This window comes from Hippocampus bargibanti, linkage group LG03 (assembly GCF_051943395.1).
Source record: "Hippocampus bargibanti isolate YZ-2025 linkage group LG03, ASM5194339v1, whole genome shotgun sequence".
Taxonomy (NCBI): Eukaryota; Metazoa; Chordata; class Actinopteri; order Syngnathiformes; family Syngnathidae; genus Hippocampus; species Hippocampus bargibanti.
In genome coordinates, this window is record NC_142736.1 from 7087390 (window position 1) to 7107504 (window position 20115).

The window sequence follows — 20115 nt, forward strand, 5'->3', positions numbered from 1 at the left end:
GAGCAGGTGTGGGCATTTTCATTGCACCCCGGCTCGCAGCCTGTACGTTGGGATTCACTCCGGTAGATGAGAGGGTTGCTTCCTCCCTGCCTTCGGGTGCGGTGGACGGGTCCTGACTGTTGTTTGTGCATATTTACCAAACAGCAGTTCAGTGATCCCATCCTTTTTGAGTCCTTAGAGGGTGTGCTGGAGAGCACTCCTACTGAGGACTCCCTTGTTCGGCTGGCTGATTTCAATGCTCATGTGGGCAATGACAGTGGGACCTGGAGGGGCGTGATTGGGAGGAACGGTCCACCCGATCAGAACCAGAGTGGTGTTCTGTTATTGGACTTCTGTGCATGACACGGACTGCCTGGAACAAACACTTTGTTCCGCATTTAGAATCGGAGATCGAGCACTTTACAAACACGCCCGAAACCGACTGACAAAGGAAATTAAAATCGCAAAGAAAAGTTATGCGGTCAGGCTTATCAAACACTTCTCTGCTAACGACTCCGTATCAGTGTGGAATGGCCTGAAAGCAATAACAAATTATCGTTTACCATCGACCCAAGTAGTGAACAACAAGGGTCTGGCTGATGAGCTAAACACATTGCTTTGCCGATTTGAAAAATACAGTAAAGTCTCGTTATATCGATATCGGTTATATCGATAGTACCGCTTATTACGATACTATTTTCATTTCCCTTGCACATTTCTAGTCTTTTTATGTATAATTAGTACCGTTTAGTACGATACCCGGTTATGACGATAATCCGGTTATTACGGTGCTCCTTTTCATCCCCCGCCGGCCATTTTTGTTGTTTATATCGATATATCCGTCGCGCCATTGGTCAACTTGGTCACGTGTCTTGTTACGTGAGCCGCCATCGGTCGCGCCATTGGTCGACTTGGTCACATGAGCCGCCATCGGTCGCGCTATTGGTCGACTTGGCCGTGTGACTTTGTCACGTGACACGCCATTGGTCGCGCCATTGGTCAACTTGGTCACGTGTCTTGGTTACGTGTCACGCCATCAGTCGCGCCATTGGTCGACTTGGTCAGGTGACTTGGTTACGTGCCCAGCACCCGTGTAGCAGAGCCATTTTCATTTTCAGACGCTAGCTCGTGTGTAGCAGACGAGATTGAAGTGTTTGTGTTAAAAGGTAAAAATGGGAAGCAGAAGAAGATTGATGACTTTTTTAAATTGTATACATAATACAGTAAGATGTAAGCGTTGCAGTTTCCCTGTTGTGTTATGTACATGCCCACTGTACTGTATATGAATGCAATCGTTTTTTGCAACAATGTTTCTTGTTTTGTCTGCTGAAGCGCGATGATTTTGAAAATTATTAACATTCCATACTGTGTATTAAAGGACAGCCGATGTCACTTTTTATTCAAATGCAAATAAAAATGACTTCACGCCAAGACGTCTTGCATTGCTTGTGAATCCAAACAATGGCTTCAGATTCGGATAATATGCTTTCTTGTTACACATCCAGTTATGAATATGTTTCAAATACACTGTAGTTCTGAAGATTAAAGCATACATGTTTACAATCATTAAAGAATTATATGTGCCATTTTGAGGCAACATTGGGGGAACATCTCCCAAAAAAAGGGAGCTAATGGCCAGCTCCGTTTCTTATATGGCGCTTGGCTGCCCTCTTTTGGCGGCTTTTGTTTAATGCAGTTCGGCGCAGGATCGGATATATCGATAGTCCCGGTTATATCGATATTTTTTTGGACTCCCTTGAATATCGATATAACGAGACTTTAGTGCACATCCTCATTTCCCACGCTTCCCAACATTACCACAAAATACCGTATCTCCGCCCTCTGCCCTACAGATCCACAAACTGGACGTGAGACGGCTCTTCAAGCAGCAGAAGATCAAGAAAGCTGCTAGACCTGACAGACTGTCCCCCTCCTGCCTGAAAAAGTATGTGCTGACCAGCTGGCTTCACACGAATCTTCAACATATCCCTGGAGCAGTGTGAAGTCCAATTCTGCTTCAAACAGTCTACCATCATCCCAGTTTCATAGAAACCAGCGCCATCAGGATGGAATGACTATAGACCTGTTGCTCTGACGTCTGTGGTCATGAAGTCCTTGAACGCCTCGTCCTGAACCACCTAAAGAACATCACCGGACCTCTTCTGGACCCTCTCTTCAGTTGCCTACCGGGCAAACAGGTCTGTGGAGGATGCAGTAAACGTCGGGCTGCACCACATCCTCGAGAACACAGGAACCCACGCAAGGATACTTTTGTGGATTTAAACTCTGCGTTCAACACCACCATCCCGGAACTCCTCATCCCCAAACTTCTCCAGCTTGGTGTGTGCCCTATGATCTGCCAGTGAATCCTCAGCTTCCTGACAGGAAGGACAGACCAGGTCAGGCTGGGGAAAATATCATCCTCCACACGCACCACGAGCACTGGAGCCCCACAGGGATGCATCCTCTCTCCATTGCTCTACTCTCTGTACACAAACAACTGGACCTCAACGCACCCAGCTGTCAAATTCATGAAGTTGACACCACGGTCATCAGTCTCATCAAAGATGGCGACTAGTCTGCGTACCGACAACAAGTGGAGCAGCGGGAGCTCTGGTGCTATCGTCACAACCTAGAGCTGAACACGCTCAAGACTTTAGAGATGATCGTGGACTTCAGGAAACATCCATCACCACGGCTGCCCCTCACACGATCCAACTGCCTCGTGTCAACTGTCAAGACCTTCAAGTTCCTGGGAATCAGTCTCCCAGGGCATGATGTGGGAGGTCAACACCAACTCCCTCCTGAAAAGGTCCAACAGAGGACGTACTTCCTGAGGTTGCTAAAAAGGCATTGGCCTGCCGCAGGAGATGCTACGACATTTCTACACGGCTGTCATCAAACCCATCCTGTGTTCTTCCATCACCGTTTGGTTCGGAGTCGCCACAACAATTGGCAAAATCCGACTTCAACGAACAATGGGGATGGCGGAAAAAAAATTTATTGGCACTGCCCTCCCCACTCTCAAGGACTTGCACACTGCAAGAATACAAACAAGGGCGGGGAAAATCCTACTGGACCCTACGCACCCTGCCCACCACCTTTTCCAGCTACTCCCCTTAGGCAGGCGATCCATGCGCATCAAATCCAGCAGACATTTAAACAGCTTCTTCTCCCAAGCCATAAAATCTCTCAACAGTAACTTAAATAGAACTGTATAGTGCCTCTATTTTTCTTACGATGATACTAGTGCAGCATTACGTCTGTGTAAGCTCTCAGTCGTACAGGAGTGGTCCATCGATGAGAAGGTTTCTTCAGCCGTCATCTGTACAAAAGTGAAGGTTTCGGACGTTTCGCCTCCTATCCAAGAGGCTTCGTCAGCGAACTAAAATCTGACTGGTCGTATATAAATGGGGCCGATACGACCAGTCAGACTTTAGTTCGCTGACGAAGCCTCTTGGATAGGAGGCGAAACGTCCGAAACCTTCACTTTTGTACAGATGACGGCTGAAGAAACCTTCTCATCGACTAGTGCAGCATGTTCTACCGGAGACAAATTCCTTGTGTGTTCTACATACTTTCCAATAAAGATGATTCTGATTCTGATTGCATGTCAATACAGAGAAACTGCTAACCTTTATGTGAAAAACCACAAAGGTAAATGAGAAAAGTGCGAAAAGACATTTACCTAGTATTTTCACACTGAGTATAAATAGAGAAATTATATTGTAATTAAATATACTGTTGAGATTGTCATTTTATAACATTTTTGGTCAGTGGTGCGCCGCAAAAAAAAAATCCAATGTAAAAAATGTGCCCTGGCTCAAAAAAGGTTGAAAAACACTGTTATAGAAAAATTATTTTAAATATATGTGCTCAGTGTTATTGTCCTAACTGCCATGGTCTGGCTCCACTGGTTTCTCCCAGAGCATGTCATCCTCGCTGACGTCCAGGGCAGTTGAGTTTATCGCGGGAGATACGTTCCAAAAATAGCAATAGGTGAAATCCGCGAAGTACAATGTAGTCAAAAAACCTTATTATTATTTTTTTCAGGAGTCTTTCTCGGAGAGAAGAACGTTGTTATCGGTAGTTGTTGGCACTCTCTTTTTTTGTCTTTCTTTTTTTGAGAATAGAGAACAGCTCATGGATCATTGTGCTCCATGAGCTGTTCTCTATTCTCATGGTGCTCATGGGAAAAATGTTTTTTTCTCCATTCTCAAAAACAAAAAAAAGACGAAAAAGAAAGAGTGACAACAACTACCGATGATAATACGTCTGTGTAAGCTCTCAGTCGTACAGGAGTGGTCCATCGATGAGAAGGTTTCTTCAGCCGTCATCTGTACAAAAGTGAAGGTTTCGGACGTTTCGCCTCCTATCCAAGAGGCTTCGTCAGCGAACTAAAGTCTGACTGGTCGTATCGGCCCCATTTATATATCCCTAATGTCCAGACATGGTGGCGCCGGACACAGCTATGATAGGTCCCTACTCTCAGGTTGGGAGGGGCGGGGGACCCCTCCCTGTGGACCCACTGATTGTACCTACATTCCTGACTAACGATTGGCCTATTACCCCCACTGCCCCCGGTATCACCTCATCAGCATAACGACCCTCATCAGCATTGCTGATGAGGTGATACCGGGGGCAGTGGGGGTAATAGGCCAATCGTTAGTCAGGAATGTAGGTACAATCAGTGGGTCCACAGGGAGGGGTCCCCCGCCCCTCCCAACCTGAGAGTAGGGACCTATCATAGCTGTGTCCGGCGCCACCATGTCTGGACATTAGGGATATATAAATGGGGCCGATACGACCAGTCAGACTTTAGTTCGCTGACGAAGCCTCTTGGATAGGAGGCGAAACGTCCGAAACCTTCACTTTTGTACAGATGACGGCTGAAGAAACCTTCTTACCGATGACAATGTTCTCTCGGAGAAACACTGCAAAAATAAAAACGAAAACAAAGTTTTTCCCCTGAAAAAAAATCTGTGATGCACTGAAGCCGTGATAAGTGAACCGCAAAGTCGCAAGGGATCACTGTATCACATTTTTAAAACCCGTGAACGATGCTCTTTGGGGAAACTGCCGGTTCACCTGGCCGATCTTCAATCCACTTCGCCCCAGATTGTTGGTACGTTTCTCAATGTTCTGTTAACTGTTCTATTATTTTCTTTTTTTTCTTGTCATTACTGTTTCATTTTTCTTCGTCGTGCTACCACTATTTAGATTTTTAGTTTTTTGTGACAGAGGTTTGCTTTGGCCTGGGGATATAAATTCAGATTTCGCTTCAATGATATCTGACAACATCTAGTGTCGTGAATGGGTATAACGTGTTATTTCAATGTGAAAATTAGTCTAACAGTCAGGCCAAGAAGATACTTTCTGATGACACCCAAACATTCTGACACTGACCGGTCTTTGAGGTCATCCAGGCAGCGTTGGAGATGAACTTCTCCAGCAGTGACCAAAACATGTTCGCCAGTCTCCTGGATAAGCACTTCGGCACACGGGTCTGCTTGGTTCAACAGACGCATCCCACGGACCAGTTTTGGCATCTCACCTGAGGCATAAATGGAATGTATTTATTTTATTTATTCTTCAAATATATATCAATATCTATATATCTATCTATATTTACATATCTATATATCTATATCTATATTATTCTCTATATATTGGGATTGGATTTGCCTTTATTAGTTTCGCAGTGGAAACATTTACACTTCACAGCAGCAAAGTTATGAAAGGAATCAAAGTAGAAAAACAAAATACATGAGCTGCTGGAAAGACAGCCACTCTCACGGCGCCGTCTTGAAGTCAAAAGAAAAAAAAAACTAAATAACAAATAACATGACAACACAAATCTCTCTCTCTCTCTCTCTCTCTCTCTATGTATATATATATATATATATATATATATATATATATATATATATATATATATATATATATATATATATATATATATATAAAATCTGCGTCTCACCCACCATGGGTGGTGTCTGTCCCTCATTTTAGCTCGGGTCCTCTACCAGAGGCCAGGAAGCTTGAGGGTTCTGCGCAGTATCCGTGCTGTTCCCAGCACTGCGCTTTTCTGGACCGAGATATTCGATGTTGTTCCTGGGATCTGTTGCAACCACTCGTCGAGTTTGGGGGTCACTGCCCCGAGTGCTCCGACCACCACAGGCACGACTGTCACCTTTACCTTCCAGGCTCTCTCCAGCTCCTCTCTGAGCCCTTGGTATTTCTCGATTTTCTCATGTTCCTTCTTTCTGATATTTCCATCACTCGGGACCGCTACATCCACGACAACGGCTTTCTTTTCCCCTTTATCTGTGACCACGATATCTGGTTGGTTGGCCATTACCATCTTGTCGGTCTGTATCTGGAAGTCCCACAGGATCTTTGCTCGGTCATTCTCCACCACCTTGGGAGGTGTTTCCCATTTTGACCTTGGGGTTTCCAGTCCATACTCCGCGCAGATGTTTCGGTAGACTATGCCAGCCACCTGGTTATGACGCTCCATGTAGGCCTTCCCTGCCAGCATCATACACCCTGCAGTTCCTGTGGGACTTCCAGATACAGACCGACAAGATGGTAATGGCCAACCAACCAGATATCGTGGTCATAGATAAAGGGGAAAAGAAAGCCGTTGTCGTGGATGTAGCGGTCCCGAGTGATGGAAACATCAGAAAGAAGGAACCTGAGAAAATCGAGAAATACCAAGGGCTTAGAGAGGAGCTGGAGAGAGCCTGGAAGGTAAAGGTGACAGTCGTGCCTGTGATGGTCGGAACACTCGGGGCAGTGACACACAAACTCGACGAGTGGTCGCAACAGATCCCGGGAACAACATCGGATATCTCGGTCCAGAAAAGTGCAGTGCTGGGAACAGCACGGATACTGCGCAGAATCCTCAAGCTTCCTGGCCTCTGGTAGAGGACCCGAGCTAAAGATGGGGGACAGACACCACCCATGATGGGTGAGACGAGGATTTTTGTTTTTTTGTTTTTATATACAGTAAAGTCTCGTTATATCGATATCGGATATATCGATAGTCCCGGTTATATCGATACTATGCACGCACGGAGAAAATTACATGCAAACAGGGTCGGATATATCGATAGTGCCGGTTATATCGATATTTTTTCGGACTCCCTTGAATATCGATATAACGAGACTTTACTGTATATATATATATATATATATATATATATATATATATATATATATATATATATATATATATATAAATAGAGAGAGCGAGAGAAAGAGACAGAGAGACAGAGAGAGACAGAATTCTTTTAGTACACATGAATTGAACATACGTACTTGGGTGTTTTGGTTCTATGGCGACTCTTACAATGGGGCATGCCTCAAAGTTGAGTGGGGTGAAGGGTGGGCAAGCAGGAGTTGTGGAAATCGTAGCTGACTTCAAAATAAAGTCTTCTAGACCTTTAATACCTAAAAAAAGCATGGGGTTAATTCTGAAACAAAGACATTAAAAAAAATGAATCCAGGAAAAACATTGCACTGGTGACTCATCTCGGAAACAATTGCCAGAAAGGGTTTCAAAATGTTAGAGATAGTTCTGCAGACCACGGGTGTCAAATTCATTGGTGTCAAATTTGTTAAGGGCCACATTGTAGTACTATTATGAATTTTGGGAAACATGATAAATATGTAATCCCCTCTCCATCTTACATACACAGCATACAACAATGAAAAATTAGTTTTCAAATCACAAGTCAAGAATCATTACTTTTATTGTGGTAATATTGGTTCCGATACCAGCAAGCATCATGTAACTTGATATGCTTCATTTGCTTATGCGGACCACAAGAAATTATCGGCGGAAGAAGAAATCCTGTAGATACTTGCAGACATTTAAAGTATTAAACTTTCCATCACAACGAGATTTTGTGTGTATGAATATTATATATACTGTTTATTTATCAGAATCATCTTTATTGGCCAAGTGTGTAGAACACACAAGGAATATGTCTTCAATAGAAGACCCTGCACTAGTATCAAGATCACAACCACATGACAAATAAGTATGGAGGGCACTAATAAAGGCTAATACAATATAATGTAATTACTTAATGTAAGTGGTACCTCTCAGGAAGAACTGAAGCAATGTGCAAGGTATCAAGCAGAGCTAAAGTAATAGCTGTACAGTAAGTGCAGAAAATCAGTGAAACATTTTAAAGTGATCAGTTGCCGTATTTGTAGTAAAACAAGTGTGCAATTATGCAGATGTCTATGAGCGCTTCAGAGTATCTAGTTCTGGAGATTATATAGGTAGATTTCAGATTGACATCATATACTATTCTGTCGTATAAACCTTGTGTCGGCCATTTTGAATGATTTTTGGTTTACAAAATTTTGGTGCACATTCCACCATGATGTCCCTGATCCACTGGTGAAGACGCTTTGATCCTCTCATCTTTCATTTGGGACTGCTTCGTGTAACAAAGAGGGTACAGAAAGTGCTTAAGAATGAATGACTCTCTGTGTCTTTGTGTTGTCTTGTTATTTGTTATGTAGTTTTTTTTTTTTGTTTTGTCTTTTGACTTCAAGACGGAGCTGCGAGAGTGGCTGCCTTTCCAGCAGCTCATGTATTTTGTTTTTCTACTTTCAATCCTTTCATCACTTTGCTGCTGTGAAATGTAAATTTCTCCACTGCGAGATTAATAAAGGCAAATCCAATCCAATTATATCCAATTGATGACCGTTTGATTTACGACCGTTTTGTCAGTCGGAAACCCGGTCGGAACTCAGATTTTACCTTTGTGTGTGTATATATATATATAAAAAAATCCTCGTCTAACCCCACATGGGTGGTGTCTGTCCCCCATTTTAGCTCGGGTCATCTACCAGAGGACAGAAATTGAGGATTCTGCGCAGTATCCGTGCTGATCCCAGCACAGCGTTTTTCTGGACCGAGATATCTGATGTTGTTCCCGGGATCTGTTGAGACCACTTGTCTAGTTTGGGGGTCACTGCCCCGAGTGCTACGACCACCACAAGAACGACTGTCACCTTTACCTTCCAGGCTCTCTCCAGCTCCTCTCTGAGCCCTTAGTATTTCTCGAGTTTCTCATGTTCCTTCTTTTTGATGTTTCCATCACAACGACTTTTCTTTACCCTTTATCGTTGACTATGATATCTGGTCGGTTGGCCATTACAATCTTGTCAGTCTATCTGGAAGTCCCACATGATTTTTGCTCGGTCATTCTCTACTACCTTCGGAGGTGTTTCCCATTTTGACCATGGGGTTTCCAGTCCATACTCCGCACATATGTTTCGGTAGACTATGCCACCCACCTGGTTATGGCGCTCCATGTAGGCTTTCCCTGCCAGCATCTTACACCCTGCAGTTACCCATGAAGGGTGAGACGAGGATTTTTGTTTTTTTGTTTTTATATACAGTAAAGTCTCGTTATATCGATATCGGATATATCGATAGTCCCGGTTATATCGATACTATTTCTATGCACGCACGGAGAAAATTACATGCAAACAGGGTCGGATATATCGATAGTGCCGGTTATATCGATATTTTTTCGGACTCCCTTGAATATCGATATAACGAGACTTTACTGTATATATATATATATATATATATATATATATATATATATATATAAATATATATAAATAGAGAGAGCGAGAGAAAGAGACAGAGAGACAGAGAGAGACAGAATTCTTTTAGTACACATGAATTGAACATACGTACTTGGGTGTTTTGGTTCTATGGCGACTCTTACAATGGGGCATGCCTCAAAGTTGAGTGGGGTGAAGGGTGGGCAAGCAGGAGTTGTGGAAATCGTAGCTGACTTCAAAATAAAGTCTTCTAGACCTTTAATACCTAAAAAAAGCATGGGGTTAATTCTGAAACAAAGACATTTAAAAAAATGAATCCAGGAAAAACATTGCACTGGTGACTCATCTCGGAAACAATTGCCAGAAAGGGTTTCAAAATGTTAGAGATAGTTCTGCAGACCACGGGTGTCAAATTCATTGGTGTCAAATTTGTTAAGGGCCACATTGTAGTACTATTATGAATTTTGGGAAACATGATAAATATGTAATCCCCTCTCCATCTTACATACACAGCATACAACAATGAAAAATTAGTTTTCAAATCACAAGTCAAGAATCATTACTTTTATTGTGGTAATATTGGTTCCGATACCAGCAAGCATCATGTAACTTGATATGCTTCATTTGCTTATGCGGACCACAAGAAATTATCGGGGGAAGAAGAAATCCTGTAGATACTTGCAGACATTTAAAGTATTAAACTTTCCATCACAACGAGATTTTGTGTGTATGAATATTATATATACTGTTTATTTATCAGAATCATCTTTATTGGCCAAGTGTGTAGAACACACAAGGAATATGTCTTCAATAGAAGACCCTGCACTAGTATCAAGATCACAACCACATGACAAATAAGTATGGAGGGCACTAATAAAGGCTAATACAATATAATGTAATTACTTAATGTAAGTGGTACCTCTCAGGAAGAACTGAAGCAATGTGCAAGGTATCAAGCAGAGCTAAAGTAATAGCTGTACAGTAAGTGCAGAAAATCAGTGAAACATTTTAAAGTGATCAGTTGCCGTATTTGTAGTAAAACAAGTGTGCAATTATGCAGATGTCTATGAGCGCTTCAGAGTATCTAGTTCTGGAGATTATATAGGTAGATTTCAGATTGACATCATATACTATTCTGTCGTATAAACCTTGTGTCGGCCATTTTGAATGATTTTTGGTTTACAAAATTTTGGTGCACATTCCACCATGATGTCCCTGATCCACTGGTGAAGACGCTTTGATCCTCTCATCTTTCATTTGGGACTGCTTCGTGTAACAAAGAGGGTACAGAAAGTGCTTAAGAATGAATGACTCTCTGTGTCTTTGTGTTGTCTTGTTATTTGTTATGTAGTTTTTTTTTTTGTTTTGTCTTTTGACTTCAAGACGGAGCTGCGAGAGTGGCTGCCTTTCCAGCAGCTCATGTATTTTGTTTTTCTACTTTCAATCCTTTCATCACTTTGCTGCTGTGAAATGTAAATTTCTCCACTGCGAGATTAATAAAGGCAAATCCAATCCAATTATATCCAATTGATGACCGTTTGATTTACGACCGTTTTGTCAGTCGGAAACCCGGTCGGAACTCAGATTTTACCTTTGTGTGTGTATATATATATATATAAAAATCCTCGTCTAACCCCACATGGGTGGTGTCTGTCCCCCATTTTAGCTCGGGTCATCTACCAGAGGACAGAAATTGAGGATTCTGCGCAGTATCCGTGCTGATCCCAGCACAGCGTTTTTCTGGACCGAGATATCTGATGTTGTTCCCGGGATCTGTTGAGACCACTTGTCTAGTTTGGGGGTCACTGCCCCGAGTGCTCCGACCACCACAAGAACGACTGTCACCTTTACCTTCCAGGCTCTCTCCAGCTCCTCTCTGAGCCCTTAGTATTTCTCGAGTTTCTCATGTTCCTTCTTTTTGATGTTTCCATCACAACGACTTTTCTTTACCCTTTATCGTTGACTATGATATCTGGTCGGTTGGCCATTACAATCTTGTCAGTCTATCTGGAAGTCCCACATGATTTTTGCTCGGTCATTCTCTACTACCTTCGGAGGTGTTTCCCATTTTGACCATGGGGTTTCCAGTCCATACTCCGCACATATGTTTCGGTAGACTATGCCACCCACCTGGTTATGGCGCTCCATGTAGGCTTTCCCTGCCAGCATCTTACACCCTGCAGTTATGTGTTGGATTGTCTCAGCTGCCTCTTTGCACAACCTACACCTTGGGTCTTGCCTGGTGTGGTATATCCGTGCCTCTATGGCTCTGGTGTTCAGGGCCTGCTCATGAGCAGCCAGGATTAGTGCCTCCGTGCTGTCCTTTAGGCCAGGCCCTGATAGGGCTTCTTGAGATCAGCAACTTCAGTTATGGTTCGGTGGTACATCCCGTGTAGGGTCTTTTCCTCCCATTATTGTCCCTCTTCCAGCACCTCATCCTCTGTTCCCCATTTTCTGAGACATTCTCTGAGTACATCATCCGTTGGAGCCTTCTCTTTGGTGTATTAATGGAGCTTGGATGTTTCATCCTGGACAGTGGATGTCACACTCACTAGTCCCCGGCCTTCTTCCTTACGGCTTGTGTACAGTCTCAGGGTGCTGGACTTGGGATGGAACCCTCCATGCATGGTGAGGAGTTTTCGGGTCTTAACATCCATGGTCTGAATCTCTTCCTTTGGCCACCTTATTATTCCTGCAGGGTATCTGATCACTGGCAGGGCATAGCTGTTTATTGCCCAGGTTTTGTTCTTGTCATTGAGCTTTGCTTCTCAGGACTTGCCTCACCCGCTGGAGGTATTTGGTCATAGCCGCTTTCCTTGTTGCTAGTTCGAGGTTGCCATTGGCCTGTGGTATACCGAGGTACTTGTAGCTGTTTTATATATCTACTATTGTTCCTTCAGGGAGTGAGACCCCTTCAGTGTCGACTACCTTGCCCCTCTTAGTCACCATCCGACTACATTTCTCCAGCCCGAAGTCACTGCTGTAGATCCTGTTTGTATGGATCAGGGAGTCTATGTCCCTTTCGCTCTTAGCATACAGCTTTATGTCATCCATGTAGAGGAGGTGACTGATTGTAGCTCCATTTCTGAGGTGGTATCCATAGCATGTCTTGGCGATTATTTGGCTGAGGGGGTTCAGTCCTATGCAGAACAGCAGTGGTGAGAGTGCATCACCTTGGTATATGCCACATTTGACTGGCTTGCCATTTGCTTCAAGTGTGGTTTCCCACATCATCATCGAGTTTGCAACGAAGGCTCTCAGGGTCCTGTTGACCTTATACAACTCCAAGCATTCAGTGATCCATGTGTGTGGCATCGAGGTATATGCTTTATTGCAATCAATCAATCAATCAATCAATCAATCAATCAATCAATCAATCAACATTCGACTGTCATCGCTGGACACCACAGGGGCCATTGTGCTTTTTTGCGCCTGTAATGGGCAGCATCTTCACAGCCCCGCTTTGTTCAGCGGAAGGTCGGTGCTGTTGGACAATCTGCGGCTGGATGGATAAATGGCTTGAGGAGCCCGCGATAAGAAGGAGCGCCGATGCGTATGTGGAACTGTCGCGGCTTGGAATGAAAGTGGATTTATGTGGGACAGGAGATGTGAAACAATCTCTTCGTCAATGGATGCTACAGCTGCGTGTTTGCTTTCAACATTTAGCTTGTAGTCGACGTGCACATTCCACCATGATGTCCCTGATCCACTGGTGAAGATACGCTTTGATCCTCTCCTCTTTCACGTGGAACTGCTTTGTGTAACAAATAGGGTACAGAAAGTGCTTTAGAATGAATGACTCTCTGTGTCTTTGTGTTGTCATGTTATTTGTTATTTAGTTTTTTTTTGTTCTTTTGACATCAAGACGGCGCCGCGAGAGTGGCTGCCTTTCCAGGAGCTCATGTATTTTGTTTTTCTATTTTCATTCCTTTCATAACTTTGCTGCTGTGAAATGTAAATTTCTCCATTGCGAGACTAATAAAGGCAAATCCAATCTAATCAATCAATCAATCAATCAATCAATCAATCCAATCTGGCAACCTGGGGGCCTTCACTTTGTAATTTGTGTTATGCCTCATCAATCTCAAGTTGTGATAGCAATTGCCGTTCGTGGATATTGGAACACTGAGCTACTAGTTGTTTCGTGGTGAACCATGACTGTGGGTTTTGAAGTAACCATTCAGCCCCCATTCTCTGCATGTAACCCCTCTGGACGGGGTTGCTTGAGTAGTAGCAGTAGCAGTAGCATTCCAACAGAGCCATGTTATCGCATCTCGTCCATCTCCGCTTTGATCCAGTAGCCCATTTTCATCAAGGTGCTCTGGTTCCCCAGCACCGGACGCAGACCTTATATATATATATATATATATAATAATAATAATAATAATACATTTAATTTACAAGCGCCTTTCTGAACACTCAAGGACACTTTACAACAAAGACAACACACAAAACAGTAAAATCATGCATAAAGCAATAAATAATAAAACAGCATAATAAATTAGACCATGTAAGCAAGTTTAAAGAGGTGGGTTTTCAGGTGAGATTTGAAAGTAGGAAGGGAGTCAATGTTGCGGATGTTGGGTGGAAGTGAGTTCCAGAGTTTAGGAGCGGAGCGGCTGAAAGCTCTGCACCCCATCGTTGTGAGACGGGCAGAGGGCGTGTAGAGGTGGAGGGAGGAAGAGGATCTGAGGGCCCGAGTAGGAACGGAGATTTGAATTAGGTCAGACAGATAGGGAGGGGCAAGGTTATGGATGGCTTTAAATGTAAACAGAAGTATCTTGAATTCAATACGGAGTTTAACAGGGAGCCAGTGGAGCTGTTGGAGGACAGGAGTGATGTGGTGAAATGAGGGGGTTTTTGTGATGATCCGGGCTGAGGAATTTTGGACTAGTTGGAGTTTATGGAGACATTTTTGATTGACCCCGAAAAGAAGTGAATTACAATAATCGATACTATATATATATATATATATAATTATCATATCATATCATATATATCTCATTTATGTGTGCCATTTCTGTATTTAACACACACATTGGGCGCACCGGCTGAAAGGACGCAAGTTTTATATACCGGTACATATCCTCTACTGCTATACGTACATCCGCCTCACAACAACACACAGGCATACAAGTATGCGTATTTAAAAAAACAGATCGGGAGCAAAACTGAGTTTGGTAGTGCTTTATTTATTAATTAAAAAGGAATAACATTTTGTAATCATCACTCAATATGCGTCGGCATGGTAAAAAGGAGCACATTACCGGTACCGACTTTTCCGAAAGTTCAAACCACCGTGCTAGCAGACACGTTAGCCCAAGCATCCACAATCCATTGGCAAACTGTGGCGCTTTTTGTTTGCCTTAAGAATGACGTCTGCTGGAAATGTCTCTTTAGGCAAAGTCTTTCTTTTAAAAAAATCACAATCGCCGCGAGTTTCCCTCCGTTAGCATGGCAGCCTTTTCGCCAGCTTTTCAGCATAATTCGCCGGCCGTCGCTACGGACCTCCTTGGAAATGTTCAATTTTGCTCTGCTCTGAGTGGGACGGTGACTGTCGAAACGCTCCTTCTGCTCGCTCTTAGCTCGCCGATCGATTGCTTGAAGCTTTCCTCCAACTCCAGCCACCTTGCCTTATGTCCGCGTATTATGTCACGGCGGCTCCATTCCCATGTTCCTCGGCGTAGTTGATAGCCTTCAGTTTAAATAAACTGAGCTTCATAATCATGTCTCATTGCCATTTTCAGGGTTGTTAAAACAGCAATGTTCTACATAAAGCACATACCTGTTCGTTTATACACAAACCATGCCCGCACACCCCCCTCGTTTTCTCTACACGTCCTCCTCATGGTGGTCTCTAACACGTCCGCACTACAGGGCGCACCGCACAGTTTGATAAAAATCTGAGACGTTTATATGCGCCTTATGGTCGTGAAAATACAGTATATAGGGAGGCGGGGAAGAAAAGAAGAGAGGACAGAGAGACATCTCAGTGTTTAAGTCCCCTGTATTTTCAGTCAACAATAAGTGATACATTGGCCACTTCCTGAGACAGATAAGAGTGATTTTTTGTCAAGAATCAACAAGTGGGACACAATCATGAAGTGGAACACAATTTATTGGATAATTTAAACTTTTTTTAACAAATAAAAAACTGATAAGTGGGGCGTGCAATATCAGAATATTATTCGCCCCCCTTGCGTTCATACTTTGTAGCGCCACATTTTGCTCCAATTACAGCTGCAAGTCGCTTGGGTTATGTTTCTATAAGTTTTGCATATCGAGAGACTGACACTCATGTCCATTCTTCCTTGTAAAACAGCTCGAGCTCAGTGAGGTTGGATGGAGAGTGTTTGTGAACAGCAGTCTTCAGCTCTTTCCACAGATTCTCAATTGGATTAAGGTCTGGACTTTGACTTGGCCATTTTAACACGGATGTGTTTATTTTTGAAACATTCCATTGTAGATTTAGCTCTATGTTTTGGATCATTGTCCTGTTGGAAAATATATCTCCGTCCCAGTCTCAGGTCTTGTGCAGATACCAACAGGTTTTCTTCCAGAATGTTCCTGTATTTGGCTCCATCCAACTTCCCGTCAATTTTAATCATCTTCCCAAACCATGATGCTGGCACCACCAAGTTTGACAGTGGGGATGGTGTGTTCAGGGTAATGAGCTATGTTGCTTTCACACCAAACATATCGTTTTGCATTGTGGCCAAAAAGTTCAATTTTGGTTTTATCTGACTAGAGTACCTTCGTCCACATGTTTGGTATGTCTCCCAGGTGGTTTGTGGCAAACTTTAAACGAGACTTATTGTGGATATCTTTGAGAAATGCCTTTCTTCTTGCCACTCTTCCATAAAGGCCAGATTTGTGCAGTGTACGACTGATTGTTGTCCTATGGATAGACTTTCCCACCTCAGCTGTAGATCTCGTCAGTTCATCCACAGCAGTCATTGGCCTCTTGGCTGCATATCTGATCAGTTCTTTTCCTTGTCTGAGAAGAAAGTTTGGAGGGACGGCCGTCTTGGTCGATTTGCTGTGGTCTGATGCTCCTTCCATTTCAATATGATGGCTTGCACAGTGCTCCTTGAAATGTTTAAAGCTTGGGAAATCTTTTTGTATCCAAATCCGGCTTTAAACTTCTCCACAACAGTATTTAGGATTTAGGAGCTGCCTGGTGTGTTCCTTGGTTTTCATGATGCTCTCTGCACGTCAGACAGAACTTTGAGACTATCACAGAGCAGGTGCATTTATAGAGACTTGGTTACACACACCGTCGCTACGGACCTCCTTGGAAATGTTCAATTTTGCTCTGCTCTGAGTGGGACGGTGACTGTCGAAACGCTCCTTCTGCTCGCTCTTAGCTCGCCGATCGATTGCTTGAAGCTTTCCTCCAACTCCGGCCACCTTGCCTTATGTCCGCGTATTATGTCACGGCGGCTCCATTCCCATGTTCCTCGGCGTAGTTGATAGCCTTCAGTTTAAATAAACTGAGCTTCATAATCATGTCTCATTGCCATTTTCAGGGTTGTTAAAACAGCAATGTTCTACATAAAGCACATACCTGTTCGTTTATACACAAACCACGCCCGCACACCCCCCTCGTTTTCTCTACACGTCCTCCTCATGGTGGTCTCTAACACGTCCGCACTACAGGGCGCACCGCACAGTTTGATAAAAATCTGAGACGTTTATATGCGCCTTATGGTCGTGAAAATACGGTATATAGGGAGGCGGGGAAGAAAAGAAGAGAGGACAGAGAGACATCTCAGTGTTTAAGTCCCCTGTATTTTCAGTCAACAATAAGTGATACATTGGCCACTTCCTGAGACAGATAAGAGTGTTTTATTTACTTTCCATCAACGCAACATTCATCATAACACTATGTTTCGAAGACTGGAGGCAAATAGATCATACTCTAAAAAACTTTTTCTGACCATTGCTGTCATGTAAAAACAGCTTGACTGTCATTTCACCACACTTGTTTGTTACATAAATATACAGTGCCTTGCAAAAGTATTCGGCCCCCTTGAGACTTGCAACCTTTCGCCACATTTCAGGCTTCAAAAAAAGATATATATATATTTTTTGTCAAGAATCAACAAGTGGGACACAATCATGAAGTGGAACACAATTTATTGGATAATTTAAACTTTTTTTAACAAATAAAAAACTGATATGTGGGGCGTGCAATATCAGAATATTATTCGCCCCCCTTGCGTTCATACTTTGTAGCGCCACATTTTGCTCCAATTACAGCTGCAAGTCGCTTGGGTTATGTTTCTATAAGTTTTGCATATCGAGAGACTGACACTCATGTCCATTCTTCCTTGTAAAACAGCTCGAGCTCAGTGAGGTTGGATGGAGAGTGTTTGTGAACAGCAGTCTTCAGCTCTTTCCACAGATTCTCAATTGGATTAAGGTCTGGACTTTGACTTGGCCATTTTAACACGGATGTGTTTATTTTTGAAACATTCCATTGTAGATTTAGCTCTATGTTTTGGATCATTGTCCTGTTGGAAAATATATCTCCGTCCCAGTCTCAGGTCTTGTGCAGATACCAACAGGTTTTCTTCCAGAATGTTCCTGTATTTGGCTCCATCCAACTTCCCGTCAATTTTAATCATCTTCCCAAACCATGATGCTGGCACCACCAAGTTTGACAGTGGGGATGGTGTGTTCAGGGTAATGAGCTATGTTGCTTTCACACCAAACATATCGTTTTGCATTGTGGCCAAAAAGTTCAATTTTGGTTTTATCTGACTAGAGTACCTTCGTCCACATGTTTGGTATGTCTCCCAGGTGGTTTGTGGCAAACTTTAAACGAGACTTATTGTGGATATCTTTGAGAAATGCCTTTCTTCTTGCCACTCTTCCATAAAGGCCAGATTTGTGCAGTGTACGACTGATTGTTGTCCTATGGATAGACTTTCCCACCTCAGCTGTAGATCTCGTCAGTTCATCCACAGCAGTCATTGGCCTCTTGGCTGCATATCTGATCAGTTCTTTTCCTTGTCTGAGAAGAAAGTTTGGAGGGACGGCCGTCTTGGTCGATTTGCTGTGGTCTGATGCTCCTTCCATTTCAATATGATGGCTTGCACAGTGCTCCTTGAAATGTTTAAAGCTTGGGAAATCTTTTTGTATCCAAATCCGGCTTTAAACTTCTCCACAACAGTATTTAGGATTTAGGAGCTGCCTGGTGTGTTCCTTGGTTTTCATGATGCTCTCTGCACGTCAGACAGAACTTTGAGACTATCACAGAGCAGGTGCATTTATAGAGACTTGGTTACACACAGGTGGAATCTTTTTATCATCACCAGTCACTTAGTACAACATTGGATCATTCAGAGATCCTAACTGAACTTCTGGAGTGAGTTTGCGGCACTGAAAGTACTTCCGGGTCAGTGACGTGCCGTCAGGGGGGACACAAGTGAGGCCGTGCCTCAACTGTCATCATGGAAATCTCAAATGAAAAAATAAATTAAACAGTTATAGTTATTTAGTGATTTGTACTTTAACGTTGTTTTCCATTTAACTTCTCCATTTTTTGATTTTTTTTTCAAAATTGCTGAATTTTCACATTTACCGTTGAAATACTAAGTAGAGACGAGCGGTGAGGCAGCAGCCGGCTGAGCCTCACCATGGATTGCACAATGACTATGCTAACTGCTAGCTTGCTCTGCCGTGACACCGCATTGCTGTCCCTCTGCATATCGCTATTAAAGTGTTCAAACACTTTTAGTATATGAACTAAATTTCTGCAGTTTAGCTGGTGTATATAATGTAGAGTCACTTTACATTATAAACACTACTACAGTGTTTATTTTATTTTCATCAAAACTGTGTGCATAGGTGAGGCACACAGTTCTCCTGCCTCATGACAGGGGACGCTGGTAATTACAGTCTTCTTGCGCCTCCTTGGCTGCAGAGTAATAGAATTAGTGAGAGCAAGCTACAGTAAACAGTTAGCAAATTAAGTGCAACCATCCCGTCATTTTTTCGTGTTGCTTGGCCTTATTTTCAGAATCGAGGATTACATCTCTAAATTGAATAAATAGAGAGACTTTTAAAGTTATCAATGCCTTTCTTCAGAAGGAGTGGCGCATGGACTTCATTTATAAGTAAAGGTAACACGATAATAAGGTTTTTTTTAATTCTTTTTTCTATGCTACAGTTTATAGAAAGAATGCTGACATGACATTTTAAACAAAACACGTTAACCGTTGCCAATCAAATGGTGGATAAGCTACTCTGTAGAGTTCATGTTTGTAAATCTGACTGTGATGACGTCAGTGCCTCACCAGCCATGAACATCACCTCGCGTCACTGTTCCAGGTTGAGTGAACGCTGGCGCGTGTGGCTGCCGCTGCTCACCCGCAGAAAAAATATCCTGTGACCGTAAAGTGTCCTTGAGAGTTTTGAAGGGTGCTTCTAATAATAATAATACATTTAATTTCAAGCGCCTTTGAAAGCACCCAAGGACACTTTACAATAAAAACAATAAAACAAAGCACATAACAATAAAACCATAAT

At 42.9% G+C, this 20115-nt stretch overlaps 1 protein-coding gene across 1 annotated transcript in view; it reads right to left on the reverse strand.

Moving 5' to 3' along the window:
* Positions 1 to 20115, reverse strand: part of efl1 (elongation factor like GTPase 1) — a 99882-nt gene that overhangs the window by 21526 nt on the left and 58241 nt on the right. The window contains exons 16-17 of the mRNA XM_088991771.1: positions 9713 to 9844; positions 5386 to 5533 (exon numbers count right to left, since the gene is read on the reverse strand). Of these exons, the coding sequence (XP_088847897.1) occupies positions 5386 to 5533; positions 9713 to 9844 (280 nt within the window). The remainder of the gene's footprint in view (positions 1 to 5385; positions 5534 to 9712; positions 9845 to 20115) is intronic.